This window comes from Haliotis rubra, unplaced genomic scaffold (genome assembly GCF_003918875.1).
Source record: "Haliotis rubra isolate DU_JTF1 unplaced genomic scaffold, ASM391887v1 Scf77, whole genome shotgun sequence".
NCBI classification, from domain to species: domain Eukaryota; kingdom Metazoa; phylum Mollusca; class Gastropoda; order Lepetellida; family Haliotidae; genus Haliotis; species Haliotis rubra.
The window spans coordinates 1,035,703-1,060,564 of NW_025767490.1; the positions used below are offsets into that span (position 1 = coordinate 1,035,703).

General features: G+C 39.6%; 2 protein-coding genes across 2 annotated transcripts in view; both read left to right on the top strand.

Moving 5' to 3' along the window:
* The first annotated feature begins 5,187 nt into the window (after positions 1-5,187).
* On the top strand, positions 5,188-16,108 carry LOC124260624 (ganglioside GM2 activator-like). Its single transcript, XM_046694944.1, has 4 exons — positions 5,188-5,389; positions 8,123-8,315; positions 14,120-14,327; positions 14,817-16,108. Exons 1-4 carry the CDS (start codon positions 5,302-5,304, stop codon positions 14,958-14,960), a joined length of 633 nt encoding a protein of 210 aa, XP_046550900.1. The 5' UTR covers positions 5,188-5,301; the 3' UTR covers positions 14,961-16,108.
* An 8,077-nt stretch (positions 16,109-24,185) lies between these two features.
* LOC124260576 overlaps positions 24,186-24,862 on the top strand; it is a 42,657-nt gene continuing 41,980 nt past the window's right edge. Inside the window, exon 1 of the mRNA XM_046694901.1 lies at positions 24,186-24,582. Within this exon, the coding sequence (XP_046550857.1) occupies positions 24,343-24,582 (240 nt within the window). The 5' untranslated portion in view covers positions 24,186-24,342. The remainder of the gene's footprint in view (positions 24,583-24,862) is intronic.

The window sequence follows — 24,862 nt, forward strand, 5'->3', positions numbered from 1 at the left end:
AAAATAAATAAAACTATAACAATAAATTGATTAGGATTATAAAACAAAATATAAAGACGTACATTGACATTGTGTTTTTTTAAAGTCGTAACATCAGTGGCAGATGACGTCAAATTGTATTCTTTTGTTATCATAACAATAAAGATTGAAGTGTTAAAAAAGTAAAAGTAAAAAAGATTTCATCTTAGTTGGTCAATGTAAGGATATACTCGTACATATTATACTTATACTACCAATTGCGGTGCAGAGATCGCAACCCAGTCAAGAATTGCGGGATATTATCCATGAATGCGGGGGGAAAACAATAACAAAAGCAACAACTAGTCCCGGGGAATTGCTCTGGGTCAGTGTCTCTTTAACGCCGCACTCAGCAATATTCCTGCTATATGGCGGTGGTCTGTAAATAATCGAGTCTGGACCAGACAATTCAGTGAATCACAGCCATGTGGGGGGAAGTCGGTTCCACGAGCCATGATGTGGTCCAACAGATATGTGTGTCCACTCCAACTGCTGGTGAGGGTGCGATACATATTTAACGTCCAGCCATGATAGTTGAAGTGTGTTCTGTGCGCTGTGTGGTAATGTGCACAGATGTGTTCCTACTATATACGATCATCACATGCATAGTTGTTTTTGTTTGTTGTTTCAATGCCGCACTTAATGACAAAACAGCTTCTGTTCACGTGGTTGGCTTTGCTGGCTTGTTATTTAACACCGCACTCAGCAATATTCCAGCTATACGGCGGCAGTCTGTAAACAAGTGAGACTGGACCAGACAATCCAGTGATCAACAGCATGAGCATCGATCTACGCAACTGGGATACGATGGCATGTGCCAACCAAGTCAGTGAGTCTGACCACCCGATCCCGTTAGTCGCCTATAACGACAAGCATGGGTGACTGAAGATCAATATTCTAACCCGGATCTTCACGGGTACTACTGAAATGAACCTCATTTACACTCCGACCGCGTTCTGCGGCATTAGGGGCACATTTGCGTCATTATTATGTACAACATATATATGTGACATATATATATGATAAATACAATGGTAATATATACATAACGGTTGGTTGCAAGAATATATTATGTCTGTACATGCATTCAACCAGTTAAATGAACATGTTACAGTCATACGTTATTTTGTTTTCTTTTGGGGGGCATTATTTTAAACGAGACATTAGTATTTTTCAAAATATTGCTAATTTCCTAATTGTTCCCAGTTTATTGAAATGAAAAAGCTTGTTCAGTTTGGTGCTACTCGGGTTTGATAATTTGCACCCTCTTAAAATCTGAGGGTCAGACAATCTGCAATATCTAACCAATCCCAATGGTCTAACAATCACTGTGGTATAGCAATGAACACGGTTTAACAAACTACACTGACTGGCTTTCTCCATGATCTAACTATGGTGAAAACATATGGTGAGACCACGAAGAAAGGTAAATGATCAACACTCAAAATAAGTTCTTCATTAAAACACAAAATCTTTCACGCAAAGAAACATTGGTAAACCTACAACAACGACAGGCATTATTCCGCTATGAAAGAAGATGACATCGTTCAAACTAGCATGCACAAATTTTAGAAAAACAGTAACGCGAGAAGACATGAAATTGCACTCATCGACAGATGGACGTTAGCAGGTAAAACAACCCCCAGCCTAACAACGTGATGCGATCGTTACAGACTACAAGACCGCAGCTGTATGTTATATGATACCGTGTAATAGTATGATCAATGCGATATACTTGACGTCACAATCGAAAAACATATTGTGCAAACGACAGACGTTAGACAACAGGAACTACTTTTTCGATTCATACGCGGAAGCAATGCCAATAAAAGTTACCTGTGCGTTCATGCAGTTATACGTTAACAGACAGATGGGTGACTTCACGAACCCGGAAGTGTAAACTGTCACATTTTTTTGGCTCGCTAAAGACAAAATATGTAACTGACATACCTAATATTGGGTAATATAACCCTAGTATACTCATGCCAATAATGGTCGTCACCCCCTTCAATTTTTTAATTGGAGAGGGGGTGTGGGGTGGTTGGGCTGACAACCATTATTGGCATGAGTATATATTTTTATGTCAACAGTCAAAGATTCCCATATGTCATGTATATCTCCTTGTAGATCTGATGTTATGAACATTTGTTTTCAACTCTTGTGATACGAAGCCAAATGTTTTTAAATTCTTTAATGCTCAGAGCCTCTGTAGGTCATGTGAGTGACTGGATTTGGGTGTCGAGTTAACAATCTATCGTGGATAACGCGCTGAACGGGAGCTTTGCCGTCTTGAAAGATAAGAGAATCTTGAAGACAAGGGGAAATTTCCAGTAACCACTGGCCTCAGATTTTCCTTCACAACTGCTTGATATATCTGGGCATTTACCCTCCCTTCCAAGAATGTTAATGTCCCCACATCGTCAAACGTTATGTATCCTCAAAGCATAATTCGTTTTCCAGTGGGTAGACAGTGACATCATGGGTACCAATCTTCTCGCACACATAAATACGGTTGTCATTTCCACCTTAGATTCATCGCTAAAACTCGTCGTCTTCATATCTCTTCTTAAATTTACTGTAGTTTTTTGTATCATAGTGTTTGTGCAGTCGTGTGTATCTCAGCATGTTTAGCATTTATTGCATGAACAAGTGTGTGTATCGTATGTATGTATATATGTATGTATGTGCTTTTGTGTGTGACTGCTCGTGTGTGTGCGTGTTTATGCAAGTGTACACGTGTGTATGTGATGTATGGTGTGTGGGAGATTTTATGTTGTACGATCACTTGGGTGTATAGATGTGCTGATATACAAGGGTATGTTGGGGTTGGGGTTGGGGTTGCATGGGTGGATTGGGATGGGAGGCTATTTGTGTTTGTGTCAGGCTCAGGCTTGATGGGTGTCAGGGGGAATGCGTGCGGCCGTGTGAAGGTCTCTCTCTCTCTCTCTCTCTCTCTCTCTCTCTCTCTCTCTCTCTCTCTCTCTCTCTCTCTATCTCCCTCTCCCCTCTCTCCTCTCTCTCTCTCTCTCTCTCTCTCTCTCTCTCTCTCTCTCTCTCTCTCTCTCTCTCTCTCTCTCTCTCTCTCTCTCTCTCTCTCTCTCTCTCTCTCGTGACCCATACTTGTCGTAAGAGGCAACCAGCGGGATTAATCACAGGAGTGTCTGGTCCAGACTTGGCGATTGTACGGACACATGTGTCGGCGGGTTTAGGTTTTGGTGCTCATCCAAGTGATGGGGCGGTGGGGTAGTCTAGTGGTTAAAGCGTTGGCTCGTCACGCCAAAGACCCGGGTTCGAATCCCCACATGGGTACAATGTGTGAAGCCCATTTCTGGTGTCCCCCGCCGTGATGTTGCTGGAATATTGCTAAAAGTGGCGTATAACCATACTGAGTCAGTCAGTCAGTCAGTCATCCACGTGAGAGCTACAAACACTGTTCTGCGGTGGTACACGCCCTTTATATCTGAAGTAGGTTCCTGTCTGAATATCAATCTGTGTGACAGAAGTTACATATGTTCGATAGTCCTTGTATGTATCTGCCGGTGGATGGAATTGGGGAGTGTCCGCGGATGCGTGGGGTAAAGGGTGACAGATGCTGTCGATGTGGTGTGGCAACAGGTGTCCGTTTACATATGTCACGATACTTTTTATGACAAATAGATAATATAAGACAATGGCAAATTGGTAACATTCGTTTGTTGGCGATTTGCTTATAGATTTCTACGTTAACTTTTTGTACTGAAGGTGCCAATGACATTTCAGTTCTGTTTGGTGCCGTTAACTGTTTTCTTTAAAAGTACATATATACTTATATACTTATATGATGAACACAAACACAATTTAACACTCGCTCCACGTATTGCGTTATGATAAGGAAGGGTGATTCATGCAATATTTAGAGAGTATGTTTTTATTCCAGTAACATCACCGCGGTGAACACAGGAAATGCGTGGCACTCATTGTACCCATGTATCGAATCGAACCGGATGCTGGGCGTGACGAGCAATTGGCTCTCATCGAACTCAAGTACTACTGACCTGTATGGTTGTGTTGAACTACTTACACCATTCAGTGACACATGTGCAGATAGCGGCCGTATATTACCACCTTTAGACCTGCTGCACCCGTCCTCCATAAGGATTGGTGGGTCCAGTACCCCGTGGTGAATTGTCTTGTTTATTCACGTAATGATAACGAGCGTGCGATTAAACGATATTATCAGTGACTGAGATATGTTGCTGATACGCTTTGACAATGTAGTGAGTGAGTGAGTGGATTGACAGGTATGAAACGATGGCACAAGTCATATTTAAAATTTCTAATCATTATGCTCTTGATAATAATCAGTTTTGATCAACAGCCATATACTTTAGGTTGAAGAAGAAAAACGTACATTACAAACTCGTTAGTGCTACGCCGCACTCAGCAATATTCAAGCTATATGGCGGCGGTCTGTAAATAATCGAATCTGTACCAGACAATCCAGTGATCAACAGCATGAGCATCGATCTACACAATTGGGATACGATGACATGTGTCATAACGATTCTGTTAGTCGCCTCTTACGACAAGCATGGGTGACTGAAAACCAATTCTAACCCGGATCTTCAAGAGTAACGAATTCGTGATTCAAATGGTGGAATGGTCTCGTATACCAAATATACTTTAACTTTAAAACGTGTATAAAATTTGCATGTGCGTGCGTGTGTACACAAGAGAAGTAAATCAACAATGTTCCATTATCAAAATTACTCTGTTCAACTCTAACGGGCAAAGAGAGAAAGAGTCAAAAAAGAAAAAAAAGCAGCATAATTTCGAAAAGAGAATTGTTGTTAGTGCGTACATTAACCTCCTGTTGTCAACCGCAGTTATCAGTGAAATGTAGTTCTATTACCTTAACCTTTCTCCCTAACCAGTCGGCATTTAAGCCACCCTTCATTCTTCCCTTCTCCATCTCATGTTTTCTTAATTTTAGTTTTCTAAAACATTAATATTCATATTAGTCATTATTTTGTTTAATAAAAGCGACAAGCCGATTACCATTGGACATCTCCGTAAGAGTGGAGCCCGTTGTACGAGTGCAAGATGAAGCTTATCCGATCGCATACGAAAATATACGAAGTCTTCCGAATGATTACGACCACGTGAGATTACAATATCGCGCGATGTAGCATCGTACGAGCACCTGCAACGTCATAAATACAACCTGCAACCTCATGAGTCCTTCAAACACTCATTACACTTCTCTGAACCCCGGTCGTAGAGGCGGCGCTCCTAACTGACAACATGAATTCTCTGTGGACAGGGATTTGCATTGTGATTTTCACTGTTGTTGTGCGATCCGAATATACATCTTTACAATGGAGCGATTGTGGTAAGAGCATTTCATTCTTTGGTTAACGGCTGGATCGTTGCAATTCTTCACATTATGTCAATTTTTAAAGACACAACAGCTGCACAGGACGGACGCGTTGTACGATTGTGCTGGATGCCGGTCTTAGGGTCTTGGGTGGTCGTAACTCCGGGCTATAACTTAGGTTTAGGTTGTCTTGTACAACGGCACTCTCTTCTCTGTGGTGATTGAGTTTCAAACTGTTCATTTGTTGAACACCAGCTTTTTGTCTTGTAATTCTTACAGACTGCGATTTGTTGAGAAATCTTTTTGTTTGAAAATCTTGCTCCTTCCAAGAAATGACAGACATGTTTCTCACTCATGGTTTTCTGGCTATCCATCCGTATAGGTTTCAAGGACGTTGTCGTTTTCGGCTAGACTAACGCGTAGTCTCTGAATGCATAGTTTTGTGAGCAACAAACAAACCCCTATATATTGAAAAAGAGCCCCACTGTGATGAGAAAACCTGAACCTGAGGAAATCTAGATTTGCTTCTTATAGGGCTTTAGCATTGCAGGGAGGGCTAGGCAGTAGGACAGATTAGGTTTTGGCCAGTCAAATCTGTTTCGGCAGGTAATCAAGAATCATTCTTCTCTAAAGTTCGCGGTTATATCTTTAACATGATATGGTTTGTATTGTCCTCCTTCAACACAAAGCATTTTTGTCATTCCCAGATGATCTGCGGGTGATTTAAAGATGTCTTTTTAAAACAGTGCATGATATATTTTATGGTGTATTCATACATTGAACGATACGTTACAGTTTGAGCAGTCACACACGATAAATTTCGTTTTTTCGGGTACAATTTACATCATTGGAAAGTATATAAATAATAGTGGATATGTGTTTGCAATAATTTCTTACCCCTGTCTACATTGAACTGACTTTTTACTTAAAGTATTGCAGGAAAAAGGAAGTCATTTTTAAATTACATGAAAATTCAAACTAGGTTCACTTTTTTGCCCCTTTGTTGTTTAATTATATTGGTTTATTTAAAATTGTATTTCCGAGTATCTGACGTTATTTATTATGCTGTTGGTTTGTACATCTTTAATAATTGCTGATATATTTAATATTTATTACAGGCATCAGTGTTGGTATGCGTGTTTGGATTTCGCTTTCCCAAAGTTTACAAAGTTTCGGGTTAAAGATTAATGTTCATTGTGTTCATGTAGTATGTTGCGGTAAGAGGGTTTCAAAGTAGATTGTATGGCGAGTTCACATGACGATAGGTTATCTCAAATGATGATAACATCCCCCGTGCCAGTGACACGAAGATATAACACGCACTTGTTATCAAGTAGAGTGAGCGTTTGTCACCGCGTATCGTTTCTGATGACAGTTTCTCACTCCCTTTGTACATACATATCTGTGCTTGACATCGATTTGGATAATAGATAGTCATTCGACGTTGATATGATTTACCTGTGACCTTTCATACATACGTATTTCGAAAACGAGAACGATTTGAATTGTCTTCAGTTGAGTATCATTTAAAACGATAAATAAACATACTTGAAAAGGTAAATATACATACTTGAGGCGGTAAATATATATACTTATTACAGTAATATACTTACTTGAAACGGTATACATACTTAATTGAAAGGTAAATACACGTATTTGAAGAGGTAAGTATAGACATACATACTTGAAATGGTAAATATTATATATTACATATTATTATTATTTGAAACGGTAAATATACCTATTTGAAAAGGTAAATATAATATTTGAAAAGCTAATTTACGTACTTAAAAGGTAAATATACGTACTTAAAACGGTAAGTGCACTTATTTGGCACGGTAAATATTCGTACTTAAAAAAGGTAAATATACTTATTTGAAACGGTAAATATAATTATTTGAAACTGTAAATATACCTATTTGAACCTGTGGATATTCTTATCTGAAACGGCAAATATACGTACTTAAAAAGGTGAATATACTAATTTGAAACGGTAAATATGATTATTTGAAACGGTATATATACTATACGTACTAGTAACGGCAATTGTAAATAACATCGACTATATGTTTGGTATTCAACATAATCAGAGTCTCAGCTATCTTGCGAGGCAGATTTCACTGGGCGTAAATTTAAAATAGTGATGAGTATTGTATCAACGGATCGCTGAAATGCACATATGACACCAGGTGTCCATAAAAAAGCGCGAGCATGTCCTGCTTTACCGGATTTTTAAAATAATGCTTCCTTCGTCTATGGACTTGATCTAATGTGATCATTCATATTCATGTGGAAAATCAATGAAACAACTCGCATCTTCATCACGATATACTTTATGTTATTCGAGGATGTAAAGCACGGAGCCTATACGAGCTACGTTCACTGCCTCAGCTTGCTCATGACGCTTCTTTCAGTGTGACGAATGTGATCCCTGTCGGTTCTAAAGCACAAATACGTAACCCAATAAGTATTACTCTATAGTTACTAACGACGAAAGGTTACACGATTTGGGGTGTGAAAAAGGAAGGTTCGTCAAGATCCTATGAATCTCACATTTATCCTAAATGCCATGTTCGATCCCCGACCGCGTCATACCAAAAGACGTTAAAATATGGTACTTGTTGGTCCCTGCCTGGCGCTCGGCATTAATGGGTACAACAAGGACTGGTCGGCTCGGAGTCAGTATAATGTGTCTGAGTGGGGTATTCATGTGTCTGTGGTGCTCATGATTCTGACGTTCTTTCCCAGGCACTGACCCATCGATAACAGTCCACAACCTTGCCGTCACGCCTATGCCAGTGACGGTTCCTGGGAACATGAGCTTCACGCTACAAGCCTCGTCTACTCGGTCACACCTTAACAGGATGATACTAAAACTGTCGTCCAAGAGGAAGAGTTGGATCGACCTGCCAGTGCCATGCCTGTTCAACGTTGGGTCGTGGTAAGTGGACTTTGTAAACTATCGCCTTCACCTACACGGTTTAAGACGGTATAGGGCACGTAAGTAGGTCACGCCACTTCGCGACACCTTAATACTTCCGGCGACAAACAACGTTTCATACCTTTTCGAATGGTTTTATGGTTGTCAGTTGACAGTAAGAAACCGATACTCCTTGCAGGTATAACAATCCCCAAATTAGCCAACTATTACGACTGTCAAACGCTGTGACAGCCAGGCATGGTTATACACTTGGTCCGGTCTAGTAAAGTCATATTTGGCGGTTGCGCAATTTGGACCAGGACTGGTTTTTGACTATACGCGTGCCACCGCGAATCTGGTACCGGAAGTTTACTGGGCCACGTCTCGCATATCGCAAGATGGCTCGCACAAAGGGAGCCGGGAACCAACTAAGTACTGGAAGTAGCACATCGCGATACATACGGGCCCTATGGCTTCAGGTTTCTGTTAGGTTAAAATAGAAATAACGCCAAAGGTTTGGATTTGCTCTACTTTATTGAAGTACTGTGTCACATGGCTTTGGCAATATATTGCGTCATGAAATAATATTGAAAACAGTATATATACGAACTTAAAAAGGTCATTATTTGGCTTTCTTCATTTCAATCACGAGATATACTCATGCATACATATTGAAAGGTGAGGATCCTCCGTTGTGTATCCCTTGTGATGAGAGAACCATGGTCAAGCATGTCCTGCTTGACTGTGTTGAATTCTCCATCATAAGGGGTAAATTCTTCAATGTAAAAATAATGAAAGATCTATTTACCACTGTTATATTTCATTTAATTATTGGTTTTTAAAAGAAATTGATTTATTTGATGAATTCTGATTAATGTGTTTTGTAAATAGATATATTTTGAAGATTGGTAATTTAGATTAGTAACCTAGATTGTTCGTGGCTGTACCCTCAAAGAGGGTTAAAGTACTGTAAAATTATTGTCCTTCTGAGAGGGTACGTAAGTCCCAAAACTTTCAAAGTAAAATGTAAATTTACCATATTTTAAACGTAGTATTTTTGTTCTTTTAACTGCCGGCTAAAATTCCTACAATCGTCAGCGGCTGAAGGGATGGTGTAAATCCAGCTAGGGTCCATGCAAGTAGCAAAGTAATGTACGTCCCCATGGTTCCTAGTATGGTGATCTACCTTCAGTTGTTGGCGATCTGTAGCCCATGTTTTATACTGTATTGTCTTCTTTCATTGGAACGTTTTAGCTTTGCTCGCTAGTTTTATATTCATAGCTGTGATTCTCTATTATTTTTACTGTCCATCGTTGACAGATTCTAATCTTCAAAATATTTTCACTTTTTATTGTATACATTGTTTTCGTCACGATATGGCTGAGATATTGCCGATGTGACGTTAAATATTAACTCACTCACTCACTCACTTTATTTCAATACGAGAATGTCAAATTGCAAAGAAATACAAAAACGTTGCGGTGCGTATTTAAACATGACTGTTTTGTGTGGATTATATTGTGAGTGGAGGCTTCAGGTTTCTGTGGGGTTATAAGAAAAAAGACGCATGAGAATTGGATTTGTTCTATCTTACTTAAAGGTCACATGCAACGTAAAACACAACTTTGCAGATTCTGATACCTTTCGGTATGGACTTAACGAAACAAATCATCAAAAATGCAAATTCAACTTATAAAGTTGAAATATAACGCGATGAAAAAAAACGCCCGAAATCGGAGTTCAAACGATTCACTAAATTTCCCCCGACTTTTCTGGGGAAAACTGGTTTCAACAGCTGGGCTGCGCTCATAGCACGTGCGCAGTGAAATAGGTTCGCGCAACTTGGAAGCGGACTGTCCGGTGAATACTCGGTGAAGGCTTTGGTGTGAGCTATTTTCCTAATGTTTTGTTGATATCTCACAGGCGCGAGCTTTTTACATATTATGACAGTAAATAAACTGTTTATATAATTTCATTTGTCTATTTCACCACACGTTCTTCTTACCGAGTCACTTTCTCAGTTCGATACTTAAAAGCAATGTCATTATTTAGCGTTGACAGAATTTCTAACTGTGATATTATGTCGTTGTCACAGACTAAACTCAATGTCTTGAGTCTGCCTGCCTGTCTGCTAATGACAATATTCAATACACAACTGCGATCACTGACCACATGCAATAGACCGATCCAGTCTGTCAATCAAAACTGGCGCATGCGTCAAATTTGGCCAATCAGCAGGCCGGGCGCGCTGTGTGGATTTGTCGGACTTATTTTCCGGGGTCAAACGATGCCTCCGAAGCGATGTGCTTCGAATTATGCCATTTACACTCGCTATATTTATTACATATTGCTGCGATTTGATGTGTACCTTTAACAAACCATTACGGTCAAGACAACAAAAATGGAGGCGGATCAAGAAACGCGATAGGCCTAACGATCAGTTAAATGTCTGCACCATCGTTCAGGAAACCTACGTCTGCCTGCTGATGAGAATTTGCACGAATTTCCACACTTTTGCACATGTGCAAAATCATTACCAATTGATGACAACAAAAAGCAGTTTAAGACTTTGCAAGTGTTATAAACACGGACAATTCTCGTAACTACAAAATTGTTTTTGCTTAACGTGTTTAGTCAATTTACTAGGCATTGAGTTGGTACGCCATAAAGCTCAAATGAGACATGCAAGAAAGCCGTGACACAATGTAAACAAATCTCCATTTCGGTTACGGTCAACCGAAATAGCAAAACTTGTTACATGAAAGAAAATGTGGCGGATATTGTCCCCTTCGCTCTTAGATATTCTTCAATTTGTCACACATTTTAGGATGTTTTAAGTTTCATAAGCACAATGAAAGGCCTACAGTATCTTGTTAACAGAGCAAAATATTCGAGGAGTAATATTTTTTATTCAAACGGAAATATTGTCAGTGTCAGCAGTTGCCTATCATGCAATATCCAAGTATCAAACTTAATTCATATGAGTGCCTATAAAACCTTGCTTTAAATATTTCAGCTTTTTTATAAAGAGTTGCATGGGACTTTGAATTTAATTACCTTCCTCCATGTTGATCGAATACGAAAACTATGTGAGAAGAATAGTGATCGACTTTCTGGAGTATTGGACGGAGTGAAATAAAGTGTATATCTTAATTAGGAGAACATTATTTGAAGTTTTGTTACCACATAAATTATTCACATATATTGGTACATTCTAGGAGTAATATTAGAACTGTAATTTTGATTAATTCACTGGAAATGATAGCAAGGTATGTTTTAAGAATCTTGCTTTTTTAGTAAACGTGGAAGGGTAATAAAATTAATAATAATCTAATCAATAATAAATAATTATTTGATTGATTGACATATCAGATTCTTATGATTTTAAGGCAGAACTAGGCAAACAAACACCATACATATCATGGCAGGACAATCACTTGGTATTAACTTAGTTTCTTGGCTCCTGCTTTTAGATGTTTTTTTAAATACTACATTTACTAATAAGATAATTCTGAAAGTGATTGCTAGTATCATAACTCATTTAAGTTATTTCAACATCCAGAGAATTTGAAAAAGCAAAGGCTACGTTTTGGTCAACCCTGGTCAGGCATTATCCAGTCCTGGAACAGAATAACTTACAAAAATCTCAGTTGACTTTTCATGTAACGGAATAAATATTGAAACATATATTTAACCCATATTTGATGTAATTCTTCTGATAAATCATCAGTTTTTTTAGGAGGTTACTAATATTTGAAGACTGAGCCAAAGCTAGTGTTTATTAAGATGATGGATTTGGACAAATTGTTCAAGGTTTGTTGATGGTTATTTGGAAAATGAGTTTCATATTTAATTGCACACTGGTTTGTAGGAGGTGAACGCTTCAGGACATTTTCATGTCTGTTTTCCTAAACCTTTGTTATGACTTTGACCAAATTTTGAATCAACTTTACTATAATTCTTATGACACCAGTAAGTATCTCAGAAAAGGAAATAGATCAAAATCAGTGTTATGTCCTCTAGGGATATGGTCTCAGATCTAATAAAACAAAGATTATCATTGTTTAATTAAGAAGCAATAATGTCAATATGTAATTGTATTGACAAAAACTTTGAACTTAGGATATATTCTTTGCACCTTATTTACACTAGTAGTTAGCAGTTAAACATCTCTGATAAAAAAACAATAGATCTACATTTGTATTTTGTGTAACATTCTACTTCAATGCAAGTTAATTGTTCGGATAACTGTGGATCCTCTGTTCCAAGATTTTGCATCACATGTTTCCTATTTCTGGAAGATGGGTCAGCTAGTGTACAGGTCCAGACTGTATCTTGGATCTTCTTTGTGTTCTGGTGCTGTGACATACCTGTACATAAACGCTGGCAGTTCATGAAGTCCAGTATTGTGGAAGTTTGTATGTAAATTAGGATTCAATAACAAAGTACATATAGAAAAATAAAATGGAAATGATGATTAAAAAAGTTATTTTCTTATATTCAGTGTCATTTTATCATGGTGTACAGATTTTGAAGAGAGAAACTTTACTGAGAATTGCTGCAGATCAGCTGTTGAATATTTGCTTCTGGGTATATCCAGATACGCCCATGGAAACATACTGTTTACAAGCCCAATTACCTTTTCCAGAGTTCCAAATAAGATCAAATAGGTTATGCTGTGATTGATTTGTTTACATTAATTATATACAGACAAATAAGGTGCATGAAGTAGTAGACAGGAAATATTTTCTGCTTTTTATTTACCATTCTCTTAATTCATTAAAAGATAGAAACCCATGTTTTCAGATTATTGAACTAAATTTGAACAACGCCAAAAGATAAGTAAAGGCGCCACGCGCAGTATACGTGTTGATAATCTATTTATAGATACCGAAACGATCTGCAACATGAACATGTGGTTGTGTTCACGAGTTTTATAAAATTATAAATACAAACAACAAAATTCAGTTACCCTTCCCCTGCTAATAGCTGTGACGGAGGTGAATTGCCAGATAGATTAATTGATTCGAAAGAAATTACGCTTCCAACAGTCTCAGCAGCTAGTCGAGACGATTTTTCATCGGGCATGTAACTCATTTTCACTCGCCAGTTGCAATCTGCCAGCTAGAATATATTTAAAATCACATACGTATAACTTGCCTCTTTAAATAACATTCCCAAACGACGGATACCAAAGTATCACAAGCAGAATTCATCAACAACGTTCGCAATCACGTAACGTTTCGCCGGCGCTGACGCCATCGTGATTTGCCAGTGGTTGTCCCCCCTAACGTCAAAAACGAAGTGGGCGGGGCTTATCGGCCGGGACTGGATCGGTCTATTTGAACTTAACACCAATCAGGCTATACACCATAAACAAAATGCATTGATTTATGGCCCGAGTTCGTATTTACAAAACCCAACATCTCTATATATACACACACAATGAGCCGTGAGGGCATCTGCAAATGAACCAGCCGTTACACTTGAGTGCACACCTACCCGCTCTGACTGGGTTCGGTATCCCGGCTGCTTCGCTTCTTGGGAAGTAAACCCAAGTACACAATATTGCACTTTTGATTTGCGATTGTACGCTTATAATTTTGTTTATATGTTTTTTCATAACCAGCAATGTATAATATATGTCATGAATAAGTGATAATTGTGTTTTAATTATGTTTGAGTTTTTGGTTGCATGTGACCTTTAACTACTGTTTCACACCGCATTCGGCAATATGTCGCGTCAAGATTGCGAAAATATATATATTCAATAATCTCATGTTACACAACGCTTGGAAGATGTTCATTCTGTTGGCACATTTCAGCACCTACGACGACACGTGTACACTACTTGCGACGATGCAGCGCGACAACTGGGCTGGCGTCATGAGGAACGTAGGCGGGCAGATCCAGAACATGCTGTCATCCGTCGGCATCAACGACTACTGCCCCTTGCCGATACAGAGACTGAACATCCAGAACTACGTCCTCACCATGCCACCCATACCGTCTATCCTTGCGTTCTTTGCCGAGGTACGTCCAGTTATATCAAAACATGCTTTACACGAGACTGTTATTACCTTGCAGACAGAGAAGGCATTTAGATTTGAACTTTCTTATTCTTTCTTTTACACCTAACGGCACCAAAACATTTCACCAAACAGAAAGCGTCTGTGTCACCTGCACAGAAACTTTACCGTGAAAGGTCTCAAAAACGACTTGATAAGGACTTTATAAAAAATATTTAAAAAATGATGTAAACGTTTCTTACAATCTTTTTGCGATTTGTGTTCGAGAAACCTCCATGAAGTCTGTAATTATTTATAATTTCTACTGCATCAGAACATTTTGGTGTTTATAATCTGAATATGGACTTTATAGAAAGATATACAACAAAATTAATATAAAAGTTTCTATTGAACATTTTGTTATTTGCTTTCGGGAAACCTCCCTAAAGTCTTTAACATTTTCAAATTTCCATTGCAACTTAATATTTTGGTGTTTTGAATCTGCTGTTTCCAGGGTGACTACGAGACGCGAATTCTTGCCTTGGACTACGCCACCAACGACGTCCTCCTCTGCGTCGACCTGAAGATGACGATGAAAGAGCACACCGAGAGATGTACAGATTGGTTTTGCAGGATGCGGAATGCCTTCAGGCCATGAACCAAAGCCTTTGACCCGCAGTCATGAATGTGCTAACTCTACGTAGGGTTAACTGCAGGAATCAAATTTACCAAACACTTATCAACACAACCTTGACGCCCAGGTCAAAACCATAGCCTCGAGTTGACAAAGATGACTTACTGTGCTTCAGGACTTATGGTTACACGTTCAAATAGTTTACATTCACAGCTGCCATGTCACCGTCGTGATGTCTGATAACAGTCGTTGTCTTGTTTGACACGACATCATGCGAGCGATCTGAAATCTTATTACTGTAGCTCCCAATGGGAGAATGGGACCTTTAAGCTTCAAATGCCCAGGATGAATTATGTCATTACTTAAACCTCAACACAACATTTGTTCATAATACATATTTAACACTCATTAAGTCATCCGTATGTTTTCATGTGTTCCTCATCTCGAACACCAACCAGCGAGAGGGGGGTCGGGCGAAGTAAAGAGATGTTTTTCACATATTGTGTCATTTATCAAGGAAATGTTAAAATTTAGCTCACTTGGTAATAGTCTTGTAATTAATTTATAGTGTAGGTCGAATATCTTTTGGAAATATTTTATAATAAATATTGACGAAGAAAGTGAGTGAGTTTAGTTTTACGCCGCACTCAGCAATATTCCAGCTATATTGCGGCGGTCTGTAAATAATCGAGACTGAACCAAACAATCCAGTGATCAACAGCATGAGCATCGATCTGCGCAATTGGGAACCGATGACATGTGTCAACCTCGTCAAGCTGACCTATTCTTCCAGTGTGCGAGGATAAAACTATTTATATTTATCACATAAGGGCATATGTTTCAACACCGTTGGGAAAAACAGAGTCAGTTGCTAATTATATTTTATTATTTCATGTCGGTATGTATAATTATGACGGGTGGGAGATTGAATAAAGCCTTACGCAAAGGTTAGATCACAGAATAGCTGTTGTAATATGTACATGCTCTGTGTACTGAACTATTTCAACGTCTGTTTTGAAGAATCTCTTTTTATTTATTGTTACACTTAATGTAGTGAAGATCAGGATGTATGTACTCATACTCTTCATTAAGTCCATTTACAATTAAATCACTGTAAATATCTTTTGCTCACTGTGCTGTTTCAAAAGAAATAAAATTATTCCAAATGTGAACTGTGTCTTGTCCACTATAACGTACATGAACATATCTGGAACCTGGAGCTCCCCACAGATCATTACTAGGATCCCGGTGTCCCCTGTCGTGATATTGCTGGAATATTGTAAGAAGTAGCGTAAAACAATACTCACTCATTATTAGGATCCCGGTGTCCCCCGCAGAGATATTGCTGGAATATTGTAAGAAGTAGCGTAAAACAATACTCACTCATTATAAGGATTCTGGTGTCCCCTGTCGTGATATTGCTGGAATATTGTAAGAAGTAGCGTAAAACAATACTCACTCATTATCAGGATTCTGGGGTCCCCGCCGAGATTTGTTGGAATATTGTAAGAAGTAGCGTAAAACAATACTCACTCATTACCAGGACTATTGCTGGGATATTGTAAGAAGTAGCGTAAAACAATACTCACTCATTACCAGGATTCTGGGGTCCCCCGCAGAGATATTGCTGGGATATTGTAAGAAGTAGCGTAAAACAATACTCACTCATTACCAGGATTCTAGGGTCCCCCGCCGTGATATTTGTTGGAATATTGTAAGAAGTAGCGTAAAACAATATTCACTCATTATAAGGATTCTGGTGTCCCCCGCAGAGATATTGCTGGGATATTGTAAGAAGTAGCGTAAAACAATACTCACTCATTACCAGGATTCTGGTGTCCCCTGTCGTGATATTTGTTGGAATATTGTAACAAGTAGCGTAAAACAATACTCACTCATTATTAGGATTCTGGGGTCCCCCGCAGAGATATTGCTGGGATATTGTAAGAAGTAGCGTAAAACAATACTCACTCATTATTAGGATTCTAGGGCCCCCGCAGAGATATTGCTGGGATATTGTAAGAAGTAGCGTAAAACAATACTCACTCATTATTAGGATTCTGGTGTCCCCCGCAGAGATATTGCTGGGATATTGTAAGAAGTAGGGTAAAACAATACTCACTCATTATTAGGATTCTGGGTTCCCCCGCAGAGATATTGCTGGGATATTGTAAGAAGTAGCGTAAAACAATACTCACTCATTATTAGGATTCTGGGGTCCCCCGCAGAGATATTGCTGGGATATTGTAAGAAGTAGCGTAAAACAATACTCACTCATTACCAGGATTCTGGGGTCCCCCGCAGAGATATTGCTGGGATATTGTAAGAAGTAGCATAAAACAATACTCACTCATTATTAGGATTCTGGTGTCCCCCGCAGATATATTGCTGGGATATTGTAAGAAGTAGCGTAAAACAATACTCACTCATTATCAGGATTCTGGTTTCCCCCGCAGAGATATTGCTGGGATATTGTAAGAAGTAGCGTAAAACAATACTCACTCATTATTAGGATTCTGGGGTCCCCCGCAGAGATATTGCTGGGATATTGTAAGAAGTAGCGTAAAACAATACTCACTCATTATTAGGATTCTGGGGTCCCCCGCAGAGATGTGCTGGGATATTGTAAGAAGTAGCGTAAAGACAATACTCACTCATTATTAGGGGGTCCCCCGCAGAGATATTGCTGGGATATTGCAAGAAGTAGCGTAAAACAATACTCACTCATTATTAGGATTCTGGGGTCCCCCGCAGAGATATTGCTGGGATATTGTACGCAGATATATTGCTGGGATATTGTAAGAAGTAGCGTAAAACAATACTCACTCATTATCAGGATTCTGGTTTCCCCCGCAGAGATATTGCTGGGATATTGTAAGAAGTAGCGTAAAACAATACTCACTCATTACCAGGATTCTAGGGTCCCCCGCCGTGATATTTGTTGGAATATTGTAAGAAGTAGCGTAAAACAATACTCACTCATTATTAGGATTCTGGGGTCCCCCGCAGACATATTGCTGGGATATTGTAAGAAGTAATGTAAAACAATACCTCACTCGTTACCAGGAAATCCTGTTCCAGTCTGATAGAGATGTAACACAATCCGTACAAGAAGATACTGCCCCACCGCTGGTTCAGATATTTATCCACTATTGAATCTCGGGACATTCATCCACCTTTCGTACATATATTTCAACACACTCCTATTGATCACGTTAACTGCCACAAGCTAATTTGCATATCACGAGCCCGGATTTTCTCTTGTATGTAAACAAACGCGCTTATCCTGAAATCAGAATAGACTTGGCAGATTCAGGCTATTCGGTACGCTATAGGTTTATTTTGTATAGTTAGATTGGCATTCTGCTAACTACGACAATGAGTGAGTGAGTGAGTTTAGTTTTACGCCGCCTTTAGGAACATTGCAACAATATCACTGTGGGGACAACAGAAATGGGCTTCACACAATGAACCCATTTAGTGACTGTCAAATTGATTTATCTGATAACATTGATTACATCACCCGAACACAACCACCCTTAGAAACAACATGCAAAATGTGTGGCATGAACGTGCTTCACACATGCACTCTGATCGGTGTAAACCTACCAGTAATCATCCCTCTGGTACATCAAGCGGGTCCTAACTTCAGTTTTATAGATGATAATGCCCGTCCATGGATGATAATGCTCGTCCATGGATTATAATGGCTAAGAAAGAGTTGTTAACGATGTTGTTTAGATCAACAACATCACACATATGGACTGGCCAGCAAGGTCATTTGATCATAATCCCATTGAACATGCTTGGGACATGATTGGAAGTCGTGTTTACGGTCTCCATGTTCACCCCCACACTGTGGATGACCTTGAGCAGGTGTTACAGAGAGAATGGCAGAACATTCCACAACAGCAACTTTATCGGCTCATTTGGTCAATGCCAAGACGTGTAGAAGCTTGCATTTGTGCTCATGGTGGTCATACGCGTTCCTGAACACTGCTTCACTGTCCAAAAATGACTTGAACCTTAATGTTAACATTTTGCTCCATCAATGCAGCACATTTTGCACGACTGTTTCACGGGTACATGCTTTTGATGATTTGTAAGTCTATTATTGCTCAATACCCTTTCATTTCATTTGTTAATGGTGTATACATATGTTTCACCCTTCTATTGCATTTATTTAGATGTGAAGACATATGTTTATAGAAATGACATATGCAATATCTTGATTAGACTGTGGGGACCAGACGACTCGTCACGCGGCGGCTAACAGTGGCTGAGGTACAAGAATGGCGCATGGATCTCCGTGTAGAAGTGCCAAGTAAAGGACAATTGTATATTGTTCCCTGTCGCGTCGAACAAACATGCGCAAATATAGATGCATGTGTAACTTCCGTACTATTTTTAGACAGGCCTTTCTTTGACTCATAACCATACACCCAGGCATCCCTGCTAAGACTTCCAACTAACCGACCATCCAGGCACCAAGACACACCTTCTAGATTGCCATCTAGCCATCATCAAAACTCTCACCTTACAACCCACATAGCCATCACCCAGAGTACTCCAAGTCATTTCCGTGACTCCCACATAGGCACCACCAAGACTCCCATCTTACAATCCACATAGCCATCACCCAGACTACTCCAAGTCATTACCGTGACTCCCACATAGGCACCATCAAAACTCCCATCCTACAACCCACATAGATATCACCCAGACTACTCCAAGCCATTACCGTGACTCCCACATAGGCACCACCAAGACTCCCATCCTACAAACCACATAGATATCACCCACACTACTCCAAGTCATTACCGTGACTCCCACATAGGCACCACCAAGACTCCCATCCCACAACCCACATAGATATCACCCAGACTACATCTAGCCATCACCCGGACTCCCATCCCACAACCCACCTATCTATCACCCAGACTACATCTAGCCATCACCCAGACTCCCATCCTACAACCCACATAGATATCACCCAGACTACATCTAGCCATCACCCAGAATCCCATCCTACAACCCACATAGATATCACCCAGACTACATCTAGCCATCACCCAGAATCCAATCCCACAACCCACATAGATATCACCCAGACTACATCTAGCCATCACCCAGAATCCCATTCTACAACCCACATAGATATCACCCAGACTACATCTAGCTATCACCCAGACTCCCATCCTACAACCCACACAGATATCACCCAGATTACATCTAGCCATCACCCAGACTCCCATCCTACAACCCATCTATATATCACCCACACTACATTTAGCCATCACCGAATTCGATTTTTCACGTGGGTACCTTGTCAAGACAATTTTTACTGTCACCTGCCGTAAATACTACTGAAACATTACGAAAGAAATGCTTGAAACTTGACCCCAAAGGATATTTGATGACGATGACAACACAGGGAGTGCAACTGGTCAACATTTGAGATAAGTAGTCAGTAGGTTTATTCGTCATATAACTGGGCAAATGAAATAATGATCACGAGGACGCTGCGAATACTTCAGTTTATGGATCTCAACAGATGTCGCGAAATATAATTGTTTTAATGGGCTTTGATAGTTGTATTCTTTTATTTCAATTTGATTTCGAAATTAATAACAGATTTTGCACTTCAGCAGATGTTGCCAAATGTTTTTCTTATGATTTAAGATGTTCTAAATTACACTCTGCGTATGTATTTTGAGATTTTCAATTAATGTTTGTGTTCAGTTTGTGAATATAGTCGACAAAACGCTTTCCATAGTTACATGAAATCCATCACTCGATTCCGAGTGTATGATATGTATATGTGTATGAACCAATCATATCGTGAATGTGTATATGAATAATATCCAGTCCCAGTTGTGGCGCCGGTCACAACCTCATGTAAACACAAGTCTAGTATTCCCCTGAAATACAAAGTGTGATCTGAATGTGTGTTTCCTGCATTTGGTTATTTGAATAGCAGGAATGGAATCCAGGAATGGATAACCGACTATCACTAGTCATTTTGACGCGACAGGGAGTTCCGTCTGTACACCCTTGCCCTGCCACCTCAGATGTCCATATGAAGACCAAAACACCATCCCAATCTAGTCTCCTGCACCGTAGATGCTGTCTACACCAGACACGACGTGCCTGTTGGTGACGTTGGATCAAGCGTGGAGCTATCGCAGGCTGTCGGGGCCGAATGTTGCGCTCCCTCGGAAGGTTCCGTACAATCATGGAACTGATTGTACGTAAGCCAGCAATGTTCCGAGCAGTCTAACTGGCAGTCTGGAATTGATTCCTTAGATGGGTCAGCCGAATATGGTTGTCTTGCTGACGTGACGTCACGCGTGAACGGCCAGTCCGAGGCAAATCGCTCGTGTTCATTTTATCTTGAAAACGTGACATCGTGTTTGGATGGACACCAAAAATGTCTGGCCACTTCTATGTGGTACATTCAAATCTCCATCATACCCATAGCTGGGAGACGCTGATTTTCTGTAAGCAGTGACGTACGCGCAGTTTAGGTTGAAATTAACGTGTATACCACAACATTAAAAGGCTAGAGAATAATCAACTGTTCTTCAATTTTCAATATCAGGTGTGTGAATTTCAGGTGTCAAAAAGCATGCATGCGAATTCATTGTGCACGTGCCAAACGAGATACATGACAACCAGTTAACATATAGTTTCATCTTGAGAACGAGCTCATGACAGTATGGTGTGTAGCGATGCAGTACATGTACTTTACCAGTCAATAAGTTGAGACAATCTGGTGTCCGAAAGAAATAACCTGTATGCGAAGTATTCAAATTTACAGTGACAAAATCAGTATCTGAAAATAGTGAGCAATATGACAGCTATATGGCGGCGGTCTGTAAATAATCGAGTCTGGACCAGACAATCCAATGATGAACGGCGTAAGCATCGATCTACGCAATTGGGATACGATGACATGTGTCAGCGAGCCTGACCACCCGATCCCGTTAGTCGCCGAAGACCAATTCTAACCCGGATCTTCACGGGTCATGAAAATAGTAGATTGTTCAGATAACGGAGTTAGAGTTGTGACACTACTTTATGACGACCCGCAGAGTAGGTAACATCAGGCACATAAAATCAATTCATAAGCATAGTCAGCAAAAAAATAGGGTTACCCTAGATATTCGCTGTAACCACACACCATTCCTATCCTGCCTGTTATACTGATGCATTGATTCTGTATTAATTCTCGGATAATAATTGAGAAACGGAAGATTATTCGTTAATGATAGTGACATATTTATCCCATGCATGTCCGATATCTGGAGTGAACGTCCTTGACAGCATCATTCAACTGAGAATAACAGGAACCTGGGTCTGATACTGTGATAGCAGAGCTTTTAAGCATTCATCCAGATAGTTTAATACCATATTTGGAACATATTTCTAATAGTTTTTTAGACAGATCATATTTTCCACAGTTTGCACTCTTGTTCCCCATGGGGCGGCGGGATGGCACACTGGTTAAAGAGTTCGCTCGTCACGCTGAAAACCCGGGTTCGATTCCCTACATGGGTACAATGTGTGAAGCCCATTTCTGGTGTCCCCACATGGATATTGTTGGAATGTTGCTAAAGGCGGCGGAAAAATAAACTCACTCACTCACTTGTTCCCCTTCACATATGGACGCGAGATGTTAAGATTATAGAGGCACATAACTTCTATTTCTGTATCCATTCCAAAACCATCATGACACATGATTACATGGCAGATCGTATAATAGCTCAATAGAAGGGGACACCTTTGTCTATCAGTAGGGGTGGGTGGGGAATTATATGCATTATTTGTAGATTTTGCAAAGTCTATTTACACAGCAAAAGGGCCCCTTTGTAAAGACATGGGCTTAGTTTCAGCATTAGAATGTTGTTGTGTTCTTTAATTTGAAATGTGAAGGTGTGTTCAGAAATATATGGCTGTAGTGGATAGTTGTCCGCCAAGGGTGTACACTTAGTCCCCTTTTTTTTTTTCATAAACGAATTAGCCGAGTTCATTCAAAATAATTGCACTGGTCGTGTACAACCAGACCCTATAAATATTCTATCCTGTTTTCTTTTTCTTTTCGCATATGATGAGCACAACATCCTTTTTTTACAAACAAATAAATGAGTGAGTGAGTTTAGTTTAACGCCACACTCAGCAATGTTCAAGCTATATGGCGGCAGTCTGTAAATAATCGAGTCTGAAGCAGACATTCAACAGCATGAGCATCGATCTGCGCAATTGGGAACCGATGACATGTGTCAACCAAGTCAGCGAGCCTGACCACCCGATCCCGTTAATCGCCACTTACGACAAGCATGGGTTACTGAAGATCAATTCTAACCCGGATCTTCACGGGTTGAAACAAATAAATGTATTGAAACTTGTTGTGGTCGAAACGTAATGGACATACGAATACAACTGTTGTTTCTGATATTAGTTATAACATTTTGAGAAAAGAAATAGAAATAGTTCAGGACAGACTTTTGTCAATATTGTTGTAGCTAATAAGATCTATTTATGGAAACAGGTTGATACAAAGGCATTAAAAGTACACAATGTTGACTTTGTAGAATATGGAAAACATTCGGGTGTTAAACATATATGTAGAACATACTATATATCCTGTGTATAATGGTTTAAGATTAACCATTTATAGAACTATTTCAAACAGAATCGAAATGTTAACCCATTTTGTAACATAACAACTTCTGTACGGAAATAATCTATGTTAATTTTTCACCCGTAAGAATGTGGTTGAATTTGCCTGGATGGACTTCCATAGTAACATATTCGTTGATTCACAGATTCGTAGATACACTGCTTCCAATTAATTACAATCCAGTACATTTATTAACATTGAATCCACCACATGTGCTGTTTCTGTTGCAAGTAAATGTGAAGAGTTATGTACGGAAGCATAGTAGGGCCACGGTGAACTTTTAGTCTCATTATCTCCTACGCAGGAGACTCTATGTCCTACGTAGGAGATATTAAGTCCTAATTAGGAGATAGTGAGACCAACATTATTTTTCCCCGTGGCCCTGCTACGCTTCCGTACTAATGCGACAGGTGTCATTTGTGTGCATTTCGAATTCAGGTGTTCTCACTATGAGCAATCTTCTCACGTTGCAAGTACTTACAAGCATTTGGCACGATGACAACGGCACAGACATGACTACGCATACATACGTGCAGTTAGACACCTGTCACCGTCATACCTCACCCTCACCCGTGTCTAGATGATCTTACTTACCTGGATCATAGCATTGCGTTGACGGTTTTGAGTTCTTTCCCTTCCTTGGTTTCAACTTTGGCCCAGCCCTTCGTTCGCAGCTTTACCGTTATTATATACTTACAAGTTGGCAGTCAGAGCACGATTAATATGGGGAACCAGATCTCTCAAAAGGAAACGGAAAAATGTAAACTCCAGAAGTTACGCCACAAGTATATTGAACATCTAATACAACTGGAACCTGCGTTGAAGGAAGATGATTTACTAGATGGCGTGGAGTCAGATAGTACCCTTGACAAGATCGACCCTGGAAGATACGATTTACCTTTCGAAAACCTGGCGTTTGAAGGAGGTGGAGCTAAAGGACTGGGACATGCAGGAGCGGTGAAGGTAGTACAAACTCCCGTGAAATGGGATTATGTTTGGGTCGCCATAAATGTACACATTTTCATTACTATTTTTTAAACACAGTAAACATTAGTGTGGGTTAGTCATTTTTAGCAATTACATTGGGAGAGCCTCCATGGCTATGTTATGCTAAAATACGTACTATTGCGTATCTTTCTATCCTGTGGTTAGTCTGTATAACAATTTCCATAATATTCTTTAATACGGCATTAATTCAAAAGACCGAATTGTTTAATAAATGTACAAAGTGCACCGAAATTCA